Source organism: Diadema antillarum, unplaced genomic scaffold (genome assembly GCF_040938485.1).
Source record: "Diadema antillarum isolate AM-2024a unplaced genomic scaffold, OU_Dant_1.0 seq00000765_RagTag, whole genome shotgun sequence".
Classification (NCBI taxonomy): domain Eukaryota; kingdom Metazoa; phylum Echinodermata; class Echinoidea; order Diadematoida; family Diadematidae; genus Diadema; species Diadema antillarum.
The window spans coordinates 657,455-681,763 of NW_027271655.1; the positions used below are offsets into that span (position 1 = coordinate 657,455).

At 40.8% G+C, this 24,309-nt stretch overlaps 1 protein-coding gene across 1 annotated transcript; it reads right to left on the reverse strand.

Annotated features, from left to right (window-relative positions):
* Nucleotides 1–10,241: 10,241 nt before the first annotated feature.
* LOC139738704 (transcriptional repressor scratch 2-like) lies at nucleotides 10,242–22,971 on the reverse strand. Its single transcript, XM_071649339.1, has 2 exons — nucleotides 22,757–22,971; nucleotides 10,242–11,116 (listed from the first exon to the last, which is right to left on the reverse strand). The coding sequence occupies exons 1-2, from the start codon at nucleotides 22,896–22,898 to the stop codon at nucleotides 10,242–10,244; spliced, it is 1,017 nt and encodes a 338-aa protein (XP_071505440.1). The 5' UTR covers nucleotides 22,899–22,971.
* Between the last annotated feature and the right edge of the window lie 1,338 nt (nucleotides 22,972–24,309).

A 24,309-nucleotide genomic window follows, 5' to 3' on the forward strand; every position in this document is an offset into this window, starting at 1 on the left:
ACTAGCTAGGTTGAAAGTGACATATTGATTATGATCACAAGTGGCGTAGAAAGCAGCATTGATTTCGTGTTTGGCCTTATTTTCTGCAAGGACAGATAGACTGAACTTGAAATAGAACCGAACCAGACGTGCACACTCCAACGTGGTTTTGACTTGCGAGTTCTGACCGGCGCGCTCTGACTGGCGCGCAGTTGCCGGTTGAGATCGATGATGCGTTTACTAATGGCGTCAAGATTAATATCCGCGAGACTGCATCTCCCTTTCTCAGAAGAAGCAACCTCCTCCTCCACCCATTCAACAAAGACCACTTGTTCGTTTACATTAACAGGCGAATGTATCTAACCACCAGGCAATAGAAGAATGAGTATTCGTGTGGGTGCGTGCGAGTTCACGACTGGATAACTTTTATGTAAATTTGTCCCGATTGAGCTTGAATGGAAACATGTTAATTTCCTACTCTGGCATCCGTCTTCGTTTCGCAGACAAGGTGATCGAATGTCTCTCTCTAAAATTGCGCAGGCTTGTGGGTGCATGTCAGTATTAAGAAATGAAAGTGACATGAATGAATGGCTTTGGTTTCAGCTACCGTAAAATAAACTGTCTTGGTGATGGAGTAAAGCTTGGAGTTTCACAGAGTTGTGCAGAAGTTAGTGCGACAGTAGGCGTCGCTGATACACGTCACGAACGCTTGACAAAATGGGGCTCGTTTTATTCCACTCGTCAATAAGTGACTGGTATGTCAAGTTCGATATGGAGAATGCTGTTCCACAATATGGAGAGATAATGTCGAATTTCCGGTAATAATCAACCTTTGGTCGTCCCATTCCTAACAAGGAGTGACTCGGGATGGCGGAGAATATATTCAAATTTATCTTTGTAGGAGTTTATTCGAGATGGCGAGGTAATTCCACAGTTGTTCCTGATAGGGAGCATGTTTCTAAACTATCCTGACATCTTGCCTTTGTCGACCCTCGGTGTAATGTCGAACGTTCTGCCCTTTTCTCTGCTCCTGTAATTCAATAGTAGGCTAATCACTCTGCGTTCATTAAAGCATTTTGGGGTAAAATTGGCTGCAGTTTTTAGTGAATTAAATCTTAAAAAGAGAGAGAAAGAGAGAAATGTCAAGCCGTCAGAACTACACACGAGCGTGCACACTGGCAGAAATTAGACATTATAGAATGAAAACAGATCTGAAATGGTCGGTGCTATGTACCACCCCTGGCCGGGATTAGAACCCGATTTCCTTCGTTGTTTTGTCATCGGGTATCGAGTGACCCGCGTCACCAGATTTTCTCCTTAAACGTGTTGACTCACAAAACATCACCCCAATTTCTTACGCCTTAAACGCCTCTTAAGTGAACCTAATATACCGATGAATAAAAAAGAAAACAGAAACGCGGCAAAGCACTGCTCTCCCTGGATACAACTGGTCAAGTCATGCACAATCGTTTGTTGGGTGAGTATTTTCGCTTTGATTTGAACTGCTTTCCGACGGACAAAGAAACGTCGAGATATCGTCACTGGTCTGCCGGAGTGGTCCTGCAGAAATAACCTTTTGTGTCCTGAATGCGACATGGTAGAATGCCAGCCTCACTATCTCCTTACTTTTAGATCAGTCTAACAATTGTAAAGAATTTTTTGCACAAATCGAATATTGCCGACGCAAGTAGAGTAGCGCGAATACCCCAGCTGTTCGTAAATAAGTTCCACAAGTACAAAGAAATCCGTGACAGACGATAATTCTGCACTCCTAGAGAATGAAGAACAACGATTGGTTATAGGAAAACAATGCATAATCGACGCATCGCAGAAATCGGTTACTACTCTTTATGTTATTTCATGTAAATAAGACAGTCTGCAAGAATCTTCAGCTTATTGAATGAGGCAGACTTAACCAGAAGAAGAAGAAGAAGAAGGTAGTAAACCAGTGCTGATGTTGAGACAGAGTTTTTGGCTAACGAGTTGTCAGTGAATGAATGGAGGGATGGAGAGACGAATGAATGAATGAATGAATGAATGAATGAATGAGAGAAAGACGATAAAATTTGGGCAACAATATGATTCTACTCTCTCAAAGTGAATGTCTATATTACTGTATGTGTGCGTTACACAACAGCAACATAAACCACAATCAGCATTCATACCATGTCTTAAATCTTGCGCCTTATTCCTGTCACTGCATCGTCGTTTTTAATGAGCGGGAAAAAGAGATGACACTAAGAGTAAACAACGGTGTTGCTACAGACATGCGAATCAAACCATGGACCTACTACACATGGACATTCAGCGCTCGTTAATTAATTCATGCACCTGTTTCAGTCAAAAGCGTCACAAAAACATTTAAAACATGCTTTTTTTTTGCTTTGATCCGATCATCACCACCGACAGACAGCCTTCGTTCGTAGTCCATATGTGTATTAGTTCCATGGTCAAACTATTGTGATTTCAAGCTTTCAATTGGTGACTTCGAAACCCATTGTCGAGTTCCACACTAACGCGAATGAGGCCCAATCCAACGCCCGTGCTCTGAATAGTGAACTACAGTGACCTGGTCAAAGCAGATGAATCTTGTCGAAAATGAAAGAAAGTTGTTTTATATCGTCGAGTCTTCCTTCTTTCTCATGATGAAACTGATAGTCCATGGGCCAGGCCAGATATTGGTACCATCTGAAGGTGGCAAAACCTTTTTGGTGTCATTTTGTTTGTCGGGCATAGATATGCTTATTAAGCTATGATAGCATTTCCAAATGAGTAGCTTTTGAATAGTCATAGTAAATGAATTTTTAACCAATTTGGTCTCGTTGTTATATCCCTATACTTCTGAATCGAAACTAACCGCTATACAAAGAAGAGCACTGTCTTCTGTATGTTCCATAGAGCTGTAAAATGCAGCTCTATGGTATGTTCACAGGTGTTATCTTGTAAACGCGGTGCGCTTAGTCTTTATTCAAGGCAGCGAAGGGAATATCCAAAGGTTATGATGTCCACAGCGCTTAGTCTTTATTCTAGACGGCGAAGGGAATATTCAAAGCGTATGATACAGTGTATATCCTTTTATCTAAAAACAACAACAACAACAAAAGCAATTCCTCGTGAATTTTACCGTATCTTTCAATTATTTATCATTTTCCGGCGAAAACGCTACGGTGAAAACGCTGATACCACGCCAATGTCGCTTTATTTCCCTCCAACAATATAAGATATGCAAAAACAATGTACCGGTACACTACAATACATTATAATGAATGATATTGTAAATGAACAGAGTAATTTTTGCTTAAAACTGATGTATTTGTTGATAGGGCAGTATAAAAACAGTATAGATAATCCCTTTTATGAGGAACGTTTGATATGATAACGGTACATTGGTCTAGATAAAGACTAAGCGCACCGCGTGACAGCTGTGGACATCATAACCTTTTGGATATTCCCTTCGCTGCCTTGAATAAAAACTAAGCGCACCGCGTTTACAACAGAACACCTGTGGACATACAGAAGGCAGTGCTCTTCTTTGTATAGCGGTTTAGTTTCGATTCAGAAGTATAGGGATATAAAAACGAGACCAAATTGGTTAAAAATTCATTTATTATGACTAAGCTACTCATTTGGAAATGCTATCAGAGCTTGATAAGCATATCTATGCCCGACAAACAAACTGACACCAAAAAGGTTGTGCCACCTCAGATGGTACCAACAACCCATTTTTCGGGTCTTGGCCCATGGACTATGAAGGTGAGGAAACTAGTATCAAATGTAATAAATAAGCGACACACTCCATGAAAACTGTAACGACCAAAACAACCACTAGTATGATATTTGAAACTTGACTGTGTCGCACAATATCAGCCACATAAATTCTGATACAATAATTCAAAGACAAAAATAATCATCTCGATGTTCGATTTAGCGTGTTCAGTAGACTGATAGGTTATAAGACAATAATAAAGATAATAATGATAATAGTCACCACCATCAATGCCACCACTACCACCATCACCACCATCACTATCACCACCACCACCACTACCACCACCAACACCATCACCACCACTACCGCCACCACCATCACGACCATCCCACCATTACCATTACTACAACCATCATCACCACCATTACCACCACCACCACCATTGCCACCACCACCACCACCACCATCATCACCAAAACCACTAGCACTACCACCACCATCATCACCACCACCACCACCACCAAAATCACCACCACCATTACCCCCACCACCATGACTACCACGACCACCAGTGCCAACACCACACCACCACCATCATCATTTCATGTAGATAATGCCTTTCCGTCTTGTGATCTTCATTATACTTGACAACGTCATGCAATGTCACTGCATGGCGTCAACTAGGCACATAAATTGCACACCTTCCATTCCCTTTTGGAGCATTCCCGCGTAGCTGCCTGTCTCTGGCTCACACACGCTACATCCAATTCTACATTTTTCTCCCAACTCTCAACCAGATACCCGTTTGAGATACAGTTTGGTCACATAAGCGAGGTGCCCTGTGCCCCATATAGATAATGCATATTGACCACAGACACAAGTCCCGTTTTGGGGGTCGAACCTTTAACCCCGTCATACACATAAGCAGTACGTCACTCACACGACAGAGTCATTCCATACTGTAATGATTCCCATTGTGGCTTTAAGATGTCGTCGATATTTAGCAGGCTCTTGACGGACCTTTAGAAGTGTAAAGACACGGATATATATCACTGATCGCTGATCAACGCAGCCGTATCATGACAACATTTGAGTTTCCACCCACTCGGTACCTCTCTCAGATTGGATAAGATGCTGCAGTGGAAGAGGTATTTCGATGTAAATTTTCATTGTTTGACAGGTGAAGGGACTGTTACATCCAATTTCAGAGTATTTCACAATTAGTTTCAAGATATCAGCATACAATCACCGGGTCAAAGAACTTTTCTAAACTTTGTTGCTGCTGTAATATATGCAGTGCAAGAGCGTATAAGACTAATACAGTAATAAGAGAATGTCGCCGCTATTTTGTCATCTATTATTTCATTCATGGTTCGTTTGCTGGACACATTGTAAACTTAAAGCAATTTGTTCGACAATTCCCTTGACGCAGGAGCCAAAGAATGAAATTATGAAGATCCCTGGCATTTCAGCAACCCAACAAAACAAATAACGCGTCTCTGTATCTGCTGATATAGTCACCCACCCCTTATTAACATTCCTTGGAGTTATGTCCTATATGGTACCTAGCAAACAAAAGATAATCAGATAAACAACAGATGACAAGTGCCATGAGTGTAATTGGCGTTCAAGTTCGATGTCTCCATGGTAACGACGAAACGAGTTAAATCTTTATCGTACTCCTTGTAGAAGGAGCGCAGTTGGGGTGAACCTCTCTGTTGTGTGTAACAACACTCAACATGTCAACATTATCCTTATATGTATTGAAGTCCAAGAGGCAAAAGTCCAACTCGGGTGTTATGTGACTAAAGAGAAACTTATCGCCAAAGTTTAACGTCCCTCGATGAGAGACAGGATGAGAAAGGAAGAGAAAATATTAGCGAAGAAAGCATCACTACTGGCCCGCAAAACAGATAATGATGGGCCAGTCAAGTCCAAGAATAAGCCCCGTATTTGGTACAATTCAGCCAAGCTGTAGTAATAATAGCCGCCTGGCCGCGCACATTCCAACCTAGCCAGTTTCCAACAGGGACGCGGTAAATCCCCTTAGAATATGAATTACTACATGTTAAATCCGTTTCTAGTAAATAATGGGTTAAAATAAGGCAAACAAACCGATTCCTGCATGTTTTGATAATACTTCCTTGCGTGTCGGGTGATAATGATATGATTATGTTGATCAGATGCTGTAAAAAAAATTGTATATTATTTGGAATTATACTGTCAGATTGTTTATTCACAGTCATCTACTCATCATTTGAAATGCTTATGAAAATAGATATCAAACAATACGTATGCATAGTACAAAAAAAACACACACACAAGCATTAATTTTGACTAGAATAGAATTGCTGATGAGATGATGATGACGATGATGATGATGATGATGATGAGGAGGAGGAGGAGGAGGAGGATGTTGATGATGATCATGGTAATGATGATAATAATTGATATGATGATGATATTACAACAAAACAACAACTTTACAAAGTACTACTACTGATGTTACTTCTACTATACTGAAACTAATTATGACATTGGGAACAACAATGATAATGATAAGGTATAATCTAACCAGGGTGCCTGTTCACTGTATTAAACACTGCTCTCCCAAAAGGGCCGCGCTATAAGCCAGTTCGCAGTTCCACTTTGCGCATGAGCAGAAAAAAGGTCATTCGTACCAACAGGCATGTGGGTTTTTAAATTCACTGGGATAAGCATCAGTCTGTGATGTAATGATTATTCACGTAATCCTCATAAATATTGCTTGCCAGCACATCCACCTGACAGCAAAAGTGCTATTTGGCAATATCAATGGAAAGAGAGTGTTAATACATTCAATGCCAAATAATTAAATGGATGCTTCCACAGGTGTTAATTGACGAATCATTCTGGTCATCTGGTCGCTACGCAAGTTCATTCTTTGTTTGAACAGGATTGATGAATCCCATAAATTGTTACGTAAAGCTTATGCATTATGTCGCTCTGAAAACGAATGAAGTGCCCCTAACCGACTGAGAAAAAGAAAGGTCATTCGTACCAATGTGCCATGAGCTATAACCCCAAACTGGCTTGTTATCATTATGCCAGCGTTATCAAGGTTACCAGTATTGTCTCTACATACTTTGTGTAGTTAATGAACATACCGGAAAGGATTCGAACCGATATTTCCCCTTCCTAGAATCTAAGGCCTCGTCTACTAACAATACTTCCACGCTTATTGAACATACATATATTTTGTATTATACTCAATAATTTGTCCTTTCAAATTGTTTAACTGTTGAATTGATAAATTTATCACCTTTATCCGCCTTTCCTTTTACTGATGTAAATAGAACTGAATTGAATTGAATTGAATTGAATTGAATTGATAAGACAGAGAATTACTTAAAAAAGGACATTGAAGTAGTTTTCTTCGGATCACCCTTCTTTATTCATTTGCTGTTACTTTTCAATGTCTGTGTCATTCATTCCTGCCGGTTGTTTTATGCTCAGTCTTAGTGTCATTCTCTTTCTCCTTGTTTCACATATACATTATCATATACTTGGTATGTAACTGCCTAGAAAACAGGACTCGTCATTTGCTCTGTTTGTGTGTGTGTGTGTGTGTGTGTGTGTGTGTGTGTGTGTGTGTGTGTGTATGTGTGTGTGTGTGTGAGTGTGCGTATGTGTTTGTGTGTATGTGTGTGTGTGTGTGTGTGTGTGTGTACAAATTTAAGCCTTTGTTTCGTAGGATTTTGTTGATTTCTCAATTTCTTTGTTCATTTTGTTTGTTTTTGATCTCTTTGAGTGATTTGATTTTGATTTGATTTCTGAATTTCTTTTTCGTTTTTCCCATCTTTCTTTTCTACATCATGTCAAGTGTTTTGCTCATTTAACTTTCAGGCCAGAATGAATGAATTCATTCATTTCACGTTAGGTATCCTGAGCTTTAACAGGGCAAAACACACACACACGCGCGCGCACAAACACGCACACAAACAAACAAACAAATAATCTCGAACTTTGACTAGATTGGAATCCAAAAAGGATGGACAAATATAGGGGAAAAGGAGAAATATAACAATAGGTCAACAAGGTTCAGAACTCGGGATCGAGTATTCATAATGAGGTTTAAGTAGTGATCTAAACAGACGCACGCACACACGCAAGCACACACATACGCGTCTATGGTGGAAACCGAGGACCTGTTTTACCCATAAGAATTTTACCACATAACCGAGGACCTGTGTGTCAGTAGGACTTTGTCAACCGAGGACTCATTCGTATATTACCATCCAACCGAGGATTTATTACAATAATGCTAATCGAGGACCTACTAACATGTACCCCTACATGCAAAAACATGCAAAAGCAGACCGTTTGGAATGGTCTGCGTACCGAGGACGTCCTCGGTTCTGTGTGTCCTCGGTTTAAATGTAAAGTTCGTATGTGTGTCCTCGTTGTACACCATGGGTAAGTGCATGCACACACCTTCACACACACAAACACACACACGCACACACGCAAGCACATGCACACACCTTCACACACACACACACACACGCACACACACTCAGGCTCAGTGATCACACTTTTTCAACCAATCCGATCACGCCTTAACAGGTCAATACAATTGATTCTGCTGAAAACAAACAAACAAACGAACAAAAAGAAGCCGAGAAGAAGAGAAAGAGAGGACGCAATTTTCAAGATTTCTTTCGAAACATTAAGCTTTATGCTCCGCAAACTTTCGAAATATATTACACATCAGGTAATAGCTGTATTGCACATGTTTGTTCTTGAAGTGTCTGTATTTTTTCTATGGTCCCTAAAACGTGCACTTACATTCGTCTGGAAGATATCAGATTTTTAGATGAAAAAAAGAAACAACAATGAAGAGTTAGAGGGTGGTTCCCTTGCACTCTTTTGAATTAGTCTCATAAAATAGTGACTTTTGCTTCTCTACAGCAAATATATCAAGATCTTTTTTATGTTTGTTTGCGAATACGATTATTTACATCATTATTGAACTTTTTTTGTCCTTGCCATTTCGTTGTATCAAAAGTACCAAATATCAAATATACTACAAATTATGTACAAAATATTTTGCAAATTTCAGAACAATACGACAACATCACACATTCAACGAGATGGTCTTGCTGCTTCTGTTTCTTCTCACTTACTGGCAGTAGTTTTTACTTTTTCATCTTCCACATCGCCCAAAAAAACATGTAGAAAGTTTTATAGACATAACACTTACTATAAATCAGTGATTAACATTGCATTATAATCAAAAGTGAACAACGATCACTGATCAACATTAATGATATTGCAGATTTTCGAATGCATAGGTTTCTTTAAAGATTGCGTCATTGAGTTGCTATGGAAACGAAGTTGTGTTCATGAGATGTATTCCGTGTGAGTAGAGTTATTTGGTGTGTGTTTTTAATCTCCATCTTCTTACTATTATGTGTTGCTTCTAAGTTGCTGAATCAAAGCTAAACACAAGAATGGTCGATACTCATTTCTAAAGAGTGATCATGAAAACCCCTTTTTCCGAACATAAAATGTATTCCCTGATTTAAGGCTCTTGTAACATTTCCCTCTTTATTTTTATAAATTCAGGTATTTGTGCATTTGAGGTTTGCTGAGTCTACTACGGAAAGATATTGAACGAATGAGATGTTAATTCATTTCCTAAGACACACACACATAATTTTGACATACTTATAAGATATCGTTATTTGCTCGTTCTTTACTGAATGCTAAACTAAGACATTATTAAAGAGCACCTTCGTGTAAAAAGGACTTTATGCTTTAGGACTCATGGATCGCAATAATTTCGTACAAGTATTTGTCAGCTTCAGCTACAAGGCAATTGGGAGAAATTGCTTCCACCTAGTACAGTCACAGCGAGCAAAGCCATATCATAATTCCAAGTGAAAATTTCAAAAATGTATGCCTCTGACAAGACCATCGACAACAACAACAAAAAACCTACCAAGTTAGGATAACACCGCCTGAGTAAGTTACAATTCACATAGGGGATAATTAGGCTTGCCTCTACTTTTCATCGAACTTAAATATAACACCTCCTGTGTCGTAAAGAAACAAAGAATAAAGAGTTCTTCTGTAGCAATGCCATAACTCATAATGATTTTATTCTAAAATCTTGTTTTTATTGCACTTGATTCAAACTTATAGAATAGGTTTCTACTTCTACTAGTATTATTGCTTGAATACAACGTGTTTCGGAAAACGAGTTCCAGTTTGTTTTGATATATATAATCATTTATATGCTATCATCAGAGAATGAGTATTTGGCATGGTATGAAGTCCTTGATATAATGTTTTCCATTAATACTCAAATTGTGACCGGCTAAGAAAGAAGTCAGTATTTCGACATGTTTGTCTTTTTGTTCTTCGCAATGATAATACTTGCTGTTCTAAGCTCCCTCGTTGGCCACTTTTGTTCCTCTTTGTTACCAGTTCGTGTACGTTAAAGGCCTTTCTGTTTCTTTCTCTGAGGCGTTGTCAATTGTCTCAGACACCAGTTGTGGCTTGAAATCCCTCACGCCGATATGTTGCTATCGACAGAGATGTTTTCTGCATCAGACAACGGTGATGGCGTGCTCGTCATCATGTCGTCATCTCGGATCTCGCCGTCAAGTTTGAAGCAGGCCGACTCGTAATGTTTGTTCAGATACGACTTCAGGGCAAAGGACTTGTCGCACCGCTTGCACTTGTAGTTCTTGTAGGCCGAGTGTGTCTGCATATGCGCGCGGAGGTTGGAACGATCGGCGAATGCCTTGCCGCAATGCGCACAGCCGAAGGGCTTTTCGCCCGTGTGCGAGCGCATATGGCCCTGGAGCAACCATGGGCGGCTGAAGGACTTTTGGCAGACAGTGCACTTGTGTTTGAGGTTGTGCGTGAGCACGTGCATGGCTAGGGCGGGCATGCTGACGTACACCTTGCCGCAGACCTCGCACTTCTTGGCAAAATGGCTGTCGAGGCTGCGATGGGTCTGCTTGTGTCTGGACAGGTTGGACGAAGTTGCGTACTGCTTCCCGCATTCATTACACTTGTACTTGGGTCGGTTTGCCGCGGACAGGTCAGATAGCGAGCCACCGAGTTTGTTGTGCTGATCAATACTCGTGCCCTTTATCCCACCGCCGCCACCCGCTTGCAAAGCGCGGCGTCGTGACCGTCCATCGGTTATCAGGAACGCCTCGTAGGACAAAAACAGCTGTCCCTTTTGGCTCTGCAGGCTCAGCAGATCTCCTTCGACACCGATGTCGCCTGGACTGGATTCGGTGGAGAGCGTGATCGGCTCGGGCGAACCGGTTGATGAGGATCTATCATCGTTGTGGTGGTTGATCAGGTTGGTGATCATCAGCGGTTCGCTGGGCGGGGAAGACGGTGAAGGAGTGATGTCATGGATGTAGCCTGCAGAAGAGCAAACAAAAAGGCTGAAATTCTTCAAGCAATACATCAAACATAATCAATATTAACGTCTTCTTATTTCTACACGTACTAAACAGAAAACATGGAGAGAGAAGATTAAAATAATTGGTAATGTGGTAAAATTCGAAAGCTTACAGAAGTGATTATCAGTAATATTATAGATTAAATTCGGATTTTTGATGATTCCAGTTCACATGATGATTGATTATCATTTCTTCGCTTGTCCACTATTGCCTCCAGTTGAAGGAAACAGCATACCGAGATTTAATTCTTATTCATTTCCAAAGTGTGATTGACACAAAATATTCGTATTAAAGACGAGCGGCGAATTACAAACAAGACAAACACATAGAGTGATATTAAGATTGCTCAGAATGTTTTGAAATTAAAACAACCCACCCTACTTCACTAGTGTGATTAAGTGGATTGTCTGGGGATCTTAAGGTGGCTTGGGCTCACAATAATTAACAACTGATAATGGTGATTAGTTTGCGCTTTCCATTTCCATTCCAAAATGACCGAATACATTGGCGTACTCTGTGTACGTCTTCCGGATAACATGTGGCAAAGGATAACACAGGGATGAATACATTAAGAGATGATGATGCAGTTTTTGACGTTCTCTCGCAAGAGGGCGCCATTTAAAGCGCTTCTCTGGCTATAAACTTATTTCATCTCATTGAAATAAAAAAAAAAAAAAAGAAGACGAGAAACGAAGTGTGATTGCCAGGGATAGGAAACGACAAAGAGGATATGAGAAAGTGTCTTTTGGTTTACTTCGTGTTCTGCAAATGACTTGTCACTCTCTTTTTCTTAGCAGAAAGACGGGAGAGCATTATTTATGAATAGAATAGTTATTTACAGTCCCATCCGAGCCCCCTTCCCTTTCCCTTTTTCAGAGCATATGTTCACTTTGCACGCGCGAGCACATTCCACTGCCAGCGCTCTGACTTTCACCTCCTGGAGGTAAAGAATGGCCCGCCATCAATTCCCTGCGTGCGCAGTTACGGATGGTGCACCAGAGTCCGGGGAAGATAGGGGGAAAGATGTTGGCGATGGAGGAAAGATGTGAAGACGAAATGATGGATGCGAGTGGGACGGTAACCTTTTTTGCTTCAATTTGAGATCGCCCGAGCATGCGACTTGATGAACGAGCTGCCTACTTCCTTCTTTTATTATTCAGCAGACTTGTTGCGCGTGCTTGTAGCGCCGTGCAAACAAGCCCCGGCGTTTGCCGTGCGGTTAGGGACGGGTAATGCCTTCTCCAGCCAATTTGAGAAGCGCGCTTCAAACATGTTCACCAAACTTAAGATGGTGCTTGCCTTCCAGGCTTGTTTCGCTCGGATGGAGAATTATGGAGATGCGATCGACGGAGCTTATATTTTGCCTTACACACAGACTTCGAGTTTTCCTGCTCTTTATACACAACGTGATAGATATATGTGAGGTTGCATTTTATTATCATGTTGTATCATTAAGCTTGTGCTGGTCATAGAATTTACTGATTCTAATCATTACCAGGAATAAAAAGAAGAGGAGGTGCAATATTATAACTAAACCCCCTTTTTTTGGGAGAGGGATTTCGTCATAACCATGAAAAACATGCTCAAAGATGGATTCACGTGACATATTGCCGGCAATGTATTAAATATCACTGTAGTAGTATACCTCTATCAGCGACAAACAGAACGTCACAAGTCATTACTGATGTACATACGAGAATTGTTCTCCCATGATGACAAAACAAAATGCAATGTGTTCACGATTGAAATATGGCATATTCCCCATCAAGGTTATTCACCTCGTAGTCACGACACTTCCTTTGTCAGCCGCAAAACACGTCTGTTGTCGTTGGACATTTTCGCATGGGCGATTCTCAAACGTCACGCTTTCCAGCAATTGCTGGTCTCACCATTGTTTGCAAACAAGGACCTCTCGGCCCCCGTTTGCTCCCCGGTTTGGTCTCTGAGCCTTGCGTATTTTTGTTCACTTTGTGAGAGGAGTGGTCTTTTGATACTCTTGACCACAATCTGGGATAACCCCTCATGTTCTTCGTGAGCAAAGTCAACTGGCCCTTTGGCCGACTAGAAACCACACGACACGTTCAAGCCACAAGGACGACATTTAATCCCCGCGGCAGACAACGTTCTGCGTTCGCCCCTGCAGACGCGCATTCACGCACATCCGCGCGCAATTCAAAATTAATGGCGCAAAGCGAGCGAAGATATGTTTTAATTGCCACTTTGTCGGAGCGGTAATCGGTAGTAATCACCGTCTCTTGTTTATAGCTGGTGTACGAGCTGACTGCTCACAGAGAGCGTGCTTACCAGAGCTTAACTCTCAAAGTTTGCCAATACCCTCATTATTAGAGCTAATACAGCCATTGCCAATTGCTGTTCTCTGGATGATGTATTGAATAAGCGGTCACTGAATGTTCACTTTAATTCATATGGGCACATATTTCCAAATTGTCCTTGGAGGTACTATATCCATTGACTTAGACTATGGTGCTGAGCATCGTGTCTCTACTTTGGTCTTCATCATCAGCCCCACAGATGCATACCTACTGCTAACGACAAAATGAAAATGGCAATGTTGAAATATTGCTGGCTGGCGTCAGGTACAAGAGTCTAATCTGGTCTCGCAAAAAAAAAAAAAAAGTGCATTTACTGCGAGGTGACTCCAACCCGAAAAGTCGGTTGAGATAATTCGATGAACTCAGAGCCGTGTTATCGTCGTGGCTTTTTCTCTTTGTACTATCATATCTGTTTACTGATAGGGTGTTTTAAATTAATGTCATCAATGAAAATAGCGATGGATTTGTGATTATTATTTTTCGTCAATTATTAGTTTGCGTACTCTTCTCTGCTACAATTAGGAAGTCCATGGTCTGTGGAATTGTATAAGGTAATTGGCATGACACAAGTCAAAATCATGACGACCATAACCTTTTGCGAGTGGCTTGGAATCAGTCTAGCATGTAGGACGTATAATTACTCGACAGTTGGTTGTGCTCTACAAAGTACGCCTGATTATAGCTAGTCGTTGTGTCTGCGTCTTGATGTAAAAAAAAAAATCGAAAATCGAAAACAAAGAAAAGAGAAATCAGACTAATAAACTCCTCGACTCATCAAATGAAATAGCGACAAGAGAGTGTGTCCCCATTTATAAATATGGGCCAAGTGATCTTTTAAGATGAGCCCGAACGATATCCCGTTTTGTCATTAAGAAAAGGTTATTCGGACAGCGATACCAGGGCCTCGTTAAGTACAGGTGTCATCTCCGAAACGACACCATTCGCCGTTTCGGGCGGATGATTTGGCAGCGCGTCACTTTACACGCGTTCGAGAAATATCGAAATATAATAAGAACAGGGAAGAAATGAATGCGATCGAGGTAATCAGTTCTTTCGTAGATCTGGCCCCTCGATGTACGCAGCCTGATGTCTTCTGGTAGCCGCAGAGACACATCAACCCATCAATCGGTCACACACCCCTGAAAATAGATTCGTGTGATATCCATCAATGTTGTCTCTCCACAAAAGATGCGATTAATGCTTCGATCTGCAAATGCTAAGCAAAAACGCAAATTGGAGTAAATTCCGCAGATGTGTTTTCTTCAAAGTAATTGTCTGTCATGCCTAGGTACGCTGAAATGATTTTTTTTCTTCTTCTTCCTGTTTTTATTCATTTACATTTGTTTGCTGAGCAGGGTAATCTACATTCAGAGATTCACAGTGTCTCGTTTGCATTTAGATTGGAAGAAGGTCATGGATACTTCAAAGGTCAAGAAACACTTGCCCAAGACATGACATCATGCACATACCCTTATTCATTCTCCGCAATTCCCCGGGTCGTGCCTTACGTCAGCGGGTGACACCAAGGACTTGTAGATATGAGTTCATGTTCAATGGGCTTTACGAGCAAGGGAAACTACAACAAATCATGTCTTCCTTCATCTCTCACTTCTCTCTGTCTCTCCTATTATCTCATTTCACTTTCTATCTCTCTTTCTACACACACACACACACACACACACACGCATATATATATATATATATATATATATATATATATGTATATATATATATGCATATATATACGCCTACATATATAAACACGTGTATATATATATATATATATATATATATATATATATATATAAATTCGTATACACATGTGTTTGTCTTTTTGTATTTATGATACACTGCAGAAATAGATCGAATATGTTATACAGCATTAGGGCCTATGCATCTTTCAAATGTTTTTCATGCACATTTTGTTCTAGTTTTCAGTCTGTCAGTCTCACCGAGTATTTACTTCTTTCCCTTTTTCCCCTATCATCATCTGACAAGATATGTTCACACCTAAGCTCATTGGTCTACATTGTACTGAGTCGTCCTTCTCCCTCGTCTTCCTATCTGTCTATCCCTGTCTTCCCCGCTCAACCCTTGGCGAGTGTATCCCACTCTAGCTCTTCGGGGACAGAATTAAGCAAAGCTTGACGGATTGTCGCGATTCAGTGACGTCATTCTTGCACGCAGGTGTGTGCCCAGCTAGTTTAATGTGTACCCCTTGTCTGGCTGACTTGGGCGAGGATTGCACGAGATGGATGGCGGAGTACTGAGAAAATTACATGCCGCATCTATCCTGTTCATTGGCAAAATGTCGGCAACTAAGTTATCCCCTCCTTTCACAATTTCATATCAACAGCAATCAAATTGGAAGGTTCAGAAGTTTCCAAAAATAAATAGTGAGTTATCATGAGCAAAGGAACAATTACCTGTTTATTTAATGATCAGTTTTTGTTTTTGTCTCTGACTTCTTCTTTTTTTTTTTTTTTTTGCAGAATGGCATTTCGAGGAAGAAAAAAAAACCCATATTAGACAACATGTCTTTGTGCTGCTGGTGTTGCCTTCACGTATCCTGAATGCGTTTGTTCTTGCCGCTCTTCCATACAGCGATTCTTTGGGAACCAATTTCCGGCGTGTGAGAGTTGTATTTGCCCAGACGGAATATCAGTGTGAATCTATCGTCAGATTAACGACCATCAAGCGTGCCTCTCCCGCCAGAAAAAAAAAATAAACCGAGTGTCATGCAATATCAAACTGTAAGTATTCCAGCGAGATCTAACGAAGATTGCTAAGGTGTCTACAGCTCCTCGGCTCCACCATTTTAATGGCATCTAATGGTGGATATAGACCGGGCTACTTAGCAACCTGTTGTTCATTGCGGACAGGTGGACGGCATTTCGTACACTTTTGCTTGCCCCAGATTTGATAAACCAATATAGTGATATGACTTACCGTTGTTGTTTACGTGTTCTCTAAAATCCCATTATTGGGCTGTTTCTATACCACAGCATGCGTGAGAAATCTCGAGCGCGATGCAAATGTGACATTTCTAATCAATTCCGTTTCTCAGGGCCATTATTATATGTCGTCTTTTCCCAACACTCTTCTCCTCGATTTGCAATATGCCACATACCATTCCTCCCCGATTCATTCGATGGAACCCCGCGAGGGAATGCAGATGGTTCCCATTTTATATCATTTCGCCCATTTCCCTCCCCCTTTTTCATTTCTCGATCGACATTGTTCGCGGCAACTTTCGTTCTCGCACGAGTGAAGCAGTTGAACTTGGCAACGTCATTCGATCCTGTCTCTCAGAAGGAGGTAGGGGGCAAGTTCCGAGGAAAGGCGAAAAGAAAGATGGTAACCAAAAACAAGAAGAAGGGAATCACGATAAAAATCGCGCCTTACGGCGGAGTATGTGGTTGATGAGTGCGCAAAAGGGTTTCCCTGGTTTTGGCGCGGCGGAAAAAAGAAGTCTCGTCTTGGGTTACATATCTCTCGACTGATTTGACTTGGGGCGATTTTCTGGCGGGAAAGGAGAAAGCTCAAATGAAGGTAGTGAAGAGCCATTAAGGCAGACTACTTGTTGAATTCAACCGTCCCGTGTCGCTGCCGCGCGTATGAGGGGGGATGATTTGCATGCGCCGGTAAGGAAGATGTGTCGAAAGGGAGGAGGAGGAGGAAGAACATGGAAAGAAAGAGGGGGGGGGGGGGGGGGTGGAGTAAAAATATGAGTGAAGGGGAAGGAGGAAAACAGAGGGAATTGATTCGGATACAGATTCTCTACAATCTAATCATCACATAGATTGCCATATCACATTTGCTATACAAACACACTTTGCTCCCGCTTTGCATTTCTTTTTTTCCCCAGTTATAACTATCTGTAACAAGATGATTCAATTCGATGGTTAGTATCTCTGGTAACAACGATTGCAGTTTCCATGTTCAGTCTTGACAACAATACATACGGGATGCATACTGACTGATTCTTTATATAAGTACCCCAATTAAAATTAAAGAAAATGAGCATTGAAATAAAACAGTAATGATGATCGATATTAGCAATTGTAATAAAACAGCCACAATTATGATGACAAAAATGGAAATGATAATGACACTCATTTCTTCGAAATTTTTTCTTAGGATCATGACACTTTCACATTTTTTTTTTGTTGTTTCTGTTTTGTTTTAAGGTTGTAAACAGATGATACTGACGCAATTTGCCTGTATAAATAACGGATCTATCTTTCGGGGGAAAAAGCAGGTCTCTTTCTATCTCTTCACCATCAGTCAGTAAACAACAACAACGACAACACCAGAGGCAGCCTCTTGAAAGGTCGACCCTAGCCCCCACACACGACTCTAACGGCGCCATTTTTGACACCAAGTTGAAGGACGTACTAGAATCGTTATACACACAGACAGCAGAGCGAGAATCGCGAGCCCACGAGTGTGTGTTCAACCCCTCTTCAAGCGGGTCGCCTGGATCGCTTTTCCGGCAGGTTCAGATAAAAAGACCAACAAAAAAAAGTAAGAAGAACAAGAAGAAGGAGGAGAAGAAGAAGAAGAAAATACTAGCACCACTTGAACGTTTTGAAGACATATCTCGTCTACAGTGTCTGTGCTCAGGATTTGCAAGAGAGAGTGAGAACATCCTTCAAAACTACGGCTGCGACAGTGAGAGAACAAAAATGTATGTTTGCTATATGATCGCGATACTATAATGATACTTTTGCGCACAGAATCCAATATATATATATATATATATATATATATATATATATATATATATATACATATATATATAAAATCATAATTATACGTAAACATAAGCATGGACTTTACAATCATGAATGTAACTGTACATAATCTCCGTGTATATGTGTTGTTTCTGTCTATTCATTTTTTATTCATTTAATCAATGGTCTGCACAACAAATGTATATACATATGTATGTATATATATATATATACATGTACTGTATATATGTTAAAACATAAGCATGGACTTTACAATTATGAATGTAACTGTACATAATCTCCGTGTATGTGTTTATTTACTGTCTATTCATTTCTTTATTCATTTAATCAATGGTTATATGTAAAACAAATATATATATATATATATATATATATATATATATATATACATATATATATATATATATGTAATTCACATCATATACATACACGTATAAAACAATGTATGATTCATTGTATGACATTGCATTTCTTCTGAGTATCTGAGTGATAATGTCTCGCTGACACACGTCATAGGCCTTCGCGAGTACGCATTCTTCAGGTGTTACACACGTTGGAATCCTCACTCTCCCTCTTTATCTCATTCACTCCCTTTCTCATCCCACCCTCCCCCCCCCCCCCCCCCTCCATCACCACCACCATCATAAAGATGCCTTCCCGATTCATGAACACAAACAAGTTTGTGGGTTTGATTGCGCCGTGGTGTTTTCTGAGTGTTTTCTCACTGCCAGAAAAGTAGATCACTCTCAATCCATTCTTTGACCACTCTAGGACCCACTTTCCGGCCCATCGACATCCAAAGTACAGGTTCCCGATCACTCCTGAGCGTCTTTGTTTTCGTTATCGATTTCCAAGTGGTACTTTGGCGAAAGAAATAACATATCTTCCCCCGCGTGGTTTTCTGAGATATGCACATTTTGATTATGAGTTGGAAATGTGGATATAATTCAGACATTAGAAATAAAACCTACTTGAATTGATATATAAGACAGTGATTGAAATCTCTATTGGTCACTCACAAAACAAGAAGAAAAATATCTTAACGTCTGGTATACTGACTACACTCAATCAAGACGCATCATTTGGGTAAAAGGAAAGGTCCACGTTTGATAAGAACACGTAAGATCTATAACATTGTATAATGCATTTTCCCTTTTGCCATTTTTACCTGTTTTTGTTATGTTTTTGGAGGGGTACGATACAGTCTCTATGAACTTCGTCATAAAAATATGGGTGTCAGGCCCCCCCCCCATATTTTTTTTTTTTTTGGAGAAAGTATTCCGCGGCATCTGATACTTTTTCACGTCATAAAAAGAATGATTCGTGCTCACGTAGTTATTACTGATAAGGATAATATGAGATATCAGTGTGTAACAAGCCACAGGCGAATGCTATTCTGACAAAGGCAGAAAAAAATCAACTTTTTTGTATGAAATGCCATCATTTACCATCACAGAAAGATGTGGGGGGGGGGGACCCTAACTCTCTCCATAAAGTGCAATTCCTTGGATTGTAATACTTTGTTTGCGCCACTACTTGGACGCCACACCAACCAAGCCGGAATGTATTGAATTGCTCTACACGAGGGTCAAATCGGTCTTATCGAGTCAAAATGTTAAAGGATTAGTGTTTGTTCTGTCGCTAATCGCCGGAGCAACGATCGTGACTTGGCCCGAATCTGGGGCAGCGTTGGCGGTCATTATCGTTGGCAGCGATCTCACTTTACTAGCTCCCTCCTCTCCCCCTCACCTCTCTCCATCTCCTTCTCTCTTTCTCTTACTCTCACCCGCAAGGTACACTAACTCCAAATTCTATTCAGGTAAACTTCTCTTGATTATGAAATTTGATTACCACTCTTGCCCACGAGGTACAAAGGGCAGTGAGCATTTCTTTGGGTTCGCCTCCCCTCCCCCTTTTCTTTCCTCTTTCTCCCCCAGCGAATGAACAGGTGTATTGTGTTGGGTGCTAATTTTTGATTAATAATGCATTTCCATTTTTCCTTCTCTGCTCGCAACCTTTCCATCTCCACACATTCTTGTCAATGTTTGCTCAGAGATCGTACGTGCCAAATTGTGTTTTCGTTAATTCGCTGTTTCAGAGCCAGATAGTGCGATTTGGCACGAATTCGGTGCATATTATGAATGAGATTGATGGTCGTGTGCTCTCTTGTCCGGCAGTAGGGATGTTGTACACCGCTCGCTGCTATATGCCGTCAGACAGTGCTTTGTAGCGTGTAATGATAAGTTTGTAGCTCGTAATTAAGAGAAGGGCACGTAATGGACAGCGAGCAGTCAATCGATTTAACGCTTAATGCCAATGCCTGTCTCGTATCAACAAGGCACGTAGTTCTCAACTTGTGAAAACATGTTGCGCTGTACTTCAAAATGTATAAACCACAGAAGTATAAACTCAATATTCATGCAGTCAAGTGAGAGTTCACCTGATTTCCACCGAGATAAATCGATTAGGAGAGAAAAGAGAAGTTGTTTCATAGTTAATCTTGATTGCTGACAGTATAAGGTGGTTTCGTCATAATGTTAGACAACGATGGCTATTTTTCATTCTTTCACATTTTCTTCCTTCGGTAAGAACATGAATAGAAGCCGGCAGCCTCACTACGAATTACTACAAAATGAACGTCTGTCTGCTTTCAAGGGACTGAATATCTTCCAAAAGTGGAGACTTTCATGTTAATGGGGTGGGGTAGGTAGGTGAGGTAGTTTGGGCGAAAGAGGGTATCTTTCACATTTTGAGCCATCGTCCAGACTTTGATCCGCAACTGACAACTTGTTGCCCATATCAACCCATTTCGCACATTATCCAGATGCCAGGGCTGCTACAGAATCGCTATAAGTAACAGATGTATGTGCAGGCTACATTGTCACTGCTATGATTCTTTAGCGGTAGTGTGTATTATTACTACTGATGTGATCAAACTTAGATAATGTATGATAAGAGATGACATAGATATGATGATAATTGTGCCGTTTGAAACTATGTTAATTGTAAAAGCTTGTCTTCAGATTCGGAAGTGAATGTTTCTGTTCACAGATAAATGCATAAAAAATAATGAATGCCGAATGTCGAAAGAAATAATTTTCTGGACGACGAAGAATTACGTTTCAGAGATAATAGTACAGGCGAAAACTCCATAAAATGATAATGGAAATCATGCACGAAGAATCTATGCGGCTGAATCATCATTCTATCTTACCACAATTTCCTTGCCACTACTGAGAAGATATAAGAGAGTTAAAAGGTTATCTTGATAGAAAAAGACCAGCTATATGTCTGAAGTCCCAAAGAGTCTAGAAGGTTGATGTACTCCGACAATGGCTACATAACATGCAGTTTTCGTCTCAATAGAAACAAGAAAAAAATCTTGCTGTCACCAATTTCACAAAATAACAGATTTCACATGCTTCACAAGCAATGTTAAGAAAGCATTATTGTTTCATATCCCTAACAACAAAGTGCTCGTCTCATTCTGATATTTGCGAGCGATTCAATTTTGAATAAATGGAATTTCACATTAAGTTTGTGCTTCGCGTATAGAATTAAATGAATGAAAACCGTGAGGGAAGTGTATACCCTGTTTTACAAGCTCATGTTGGGTGACGAAATAATAGTAAAGGCATACAAATTCGCTTGCTGGCACGCAAACATTGAACATCATTTGATTTGAAAGGGACGGGTGATGATAACAGAGAGGATTATATCAGATATCAGCACGTCAGAGGAACGGTTGTAATTATCTTCTTATAAACAGAGGCGCTTTTTCATGTTTTCATTCATTAAAAAAAAAATCGAGAGGGGTGGTTGTCGATGACACTTGAATCAGAAGAATGAATACTATGGGAGATCTGAAACAATGACCAATAAACGTTGATCTCTGCGTCCAACGTGTCTGCAATCAGTGGCTGATGTACAATGTATATCATTTTGAAAGGACGACGAAGGCATGAATCTACGGTTACAAAGCATCCACTTACACCTGTGTACATTGGATAGAAATGGATCCACTTTTCGCTTAAAATGTCTTAAATCATTCGATAGTTTAGACTTTGTCACAGAATAACACTTATCTGATAACGTGAACGTTACATCTTAAGATGGCTGGTCGAATATTCAAGCATTCCAAAATAATTTTAACAAAAAAATACTCATCCTTTGTAGAAATGATGTCATATTCAATGCAAAGGACGTCTGTAAATTGAGCTGAAAGTTTATGCGTGCCATTTTGTGTCAACTTCTTATCAAATTTGTGCTCTCATATAGACTGTCCCAAAATTTTCGGCTGAAATTTTAGTCGCGCCAGTAAGACACCAAATTTCCTCGTCGTCCCATCTTGGATGTGGGTTATGCTGAATTGAATTATTCAAGTTCTTTTCAGATTGGAGAGATCATACCATCTTATAAACTTGATGGTCAGACGATGAGTGCTAGTATATTAGAATAAGAGATAGGTACATTGTGCCAATGGTGTAATATTGTGATCACACTACTCACCATTGTTGACAGTAACGCTGACACCATGGTGGGGCAGGGTGGGGCTCCCGGGGGCTGGTGTGTAGTATGCATCGAGGTCCCGAGGGCAGAGGGCTGTGCAGGACGAAAATTTGGTCTTCTTCACGAGGAAAGAGCGCGGCATGTCGGTCCAGTTGTTTCCAGTACCACACGAATGATCGCTGGAGTTATCATGTAGCAAAGAAGTGACAGGCTTTGAATGGATTGTTTGTATGTCTTGCTGTTTGGTGGTGGAAAATTCTGACGCCTGCTTTGCTGGCGAATTAGATGAGAGAAATTCGTCCTGCTATCTGATTGGTAAAAAGCCTTCTCCGAGAAACTGATAAGATCGATCGCTGTTATTGATACAATAGGACAAATTGGGATATCACCGAGGCACTGTGAAGAGAGTTAACTGGTTCAGGAAGAGCTTCGATTTCATAAGAAAAAGTCAGTCTGATCTATGTTAGCTGGTGGTGTCAACATACCCTTACGTTACTAGCTACCAGATGTACGAGAATTCGTTCATCCGTTCATTCGACATCCGTTCACCAGAAAATGAGTTACAAGTCATACGCACGTGAATAGTACGTTGATATCTACCGTAGCTAGCTATCCACTCGGTCCGTCAAGGAGAGACTGATACGGATTATAAGAAATTTCGAGCGAAAGAACATGAGGAACATAAACGCGGAAAAGAATGCTTATTTGGACTACCTGAGCTTGAATTGCTACCTAATGACGACTAGTATTATCACTGACATGGAGTGACCGCCGAGTATCGCAGACACACTTAGGTTGTCCATTACTGTCAACCAAACCGGTATGGGAAGCACGTGAAAGACGGGCCTGCTTATGAATTGCGGCCGCAGTAACTCGGGCGATCGCTGTGTGTGTACGTTGGGTGCAAGGTACACCACACGACGGAGGGTTGATCCAAGGAATGTAGAGATGAGCGGAAGATAGCGGCAGGTGGCGAGCGACGATGAGAATGCGTCTTCGCTAATCCATCAAGATGTACGGCGTCCCGCGAGAACGGAGAGCCCGAGTCATCGGCGTGGACAAAATTGGCCGTCTCCTCGGTAAGCAGAGCCGCTGTCTTTTTTTCTCATACGTAGAAGGGAACATTCGACGGAGATAAAATGACTGAGGTAATCGAGATGAAGGTGTAGGAAATATAATACATCGCCTGACTTTAGGTGACAGTAACAGGCTATCACTCACAGACAGATAACTAGAACTGACTGCTGGAGGAAATATATGGACCACGGGTCACAGATAGTGCGTTTAAAACGAAAAATCACTGCAGAAATGCGAGGATCATCTCATAATTTCCTTAGTCTCAACTGATGTTTGTTCATATCTTACCTCATTCCGAGGTGCCTACTAATACAAAGCGAGGTGAGAACAGCCAATTTGTGGTACACTTGTTGGCGAGTGCCGGGCAGCGAAAGAGACAACAGGGGTTGAAAAGAGGCCGGCCACTCCGCGGCGTGAATTGGCGGGAAACGAGATGACACGGGTAACGTAGGCTAATCGAGAAGCAAGACGTTTGA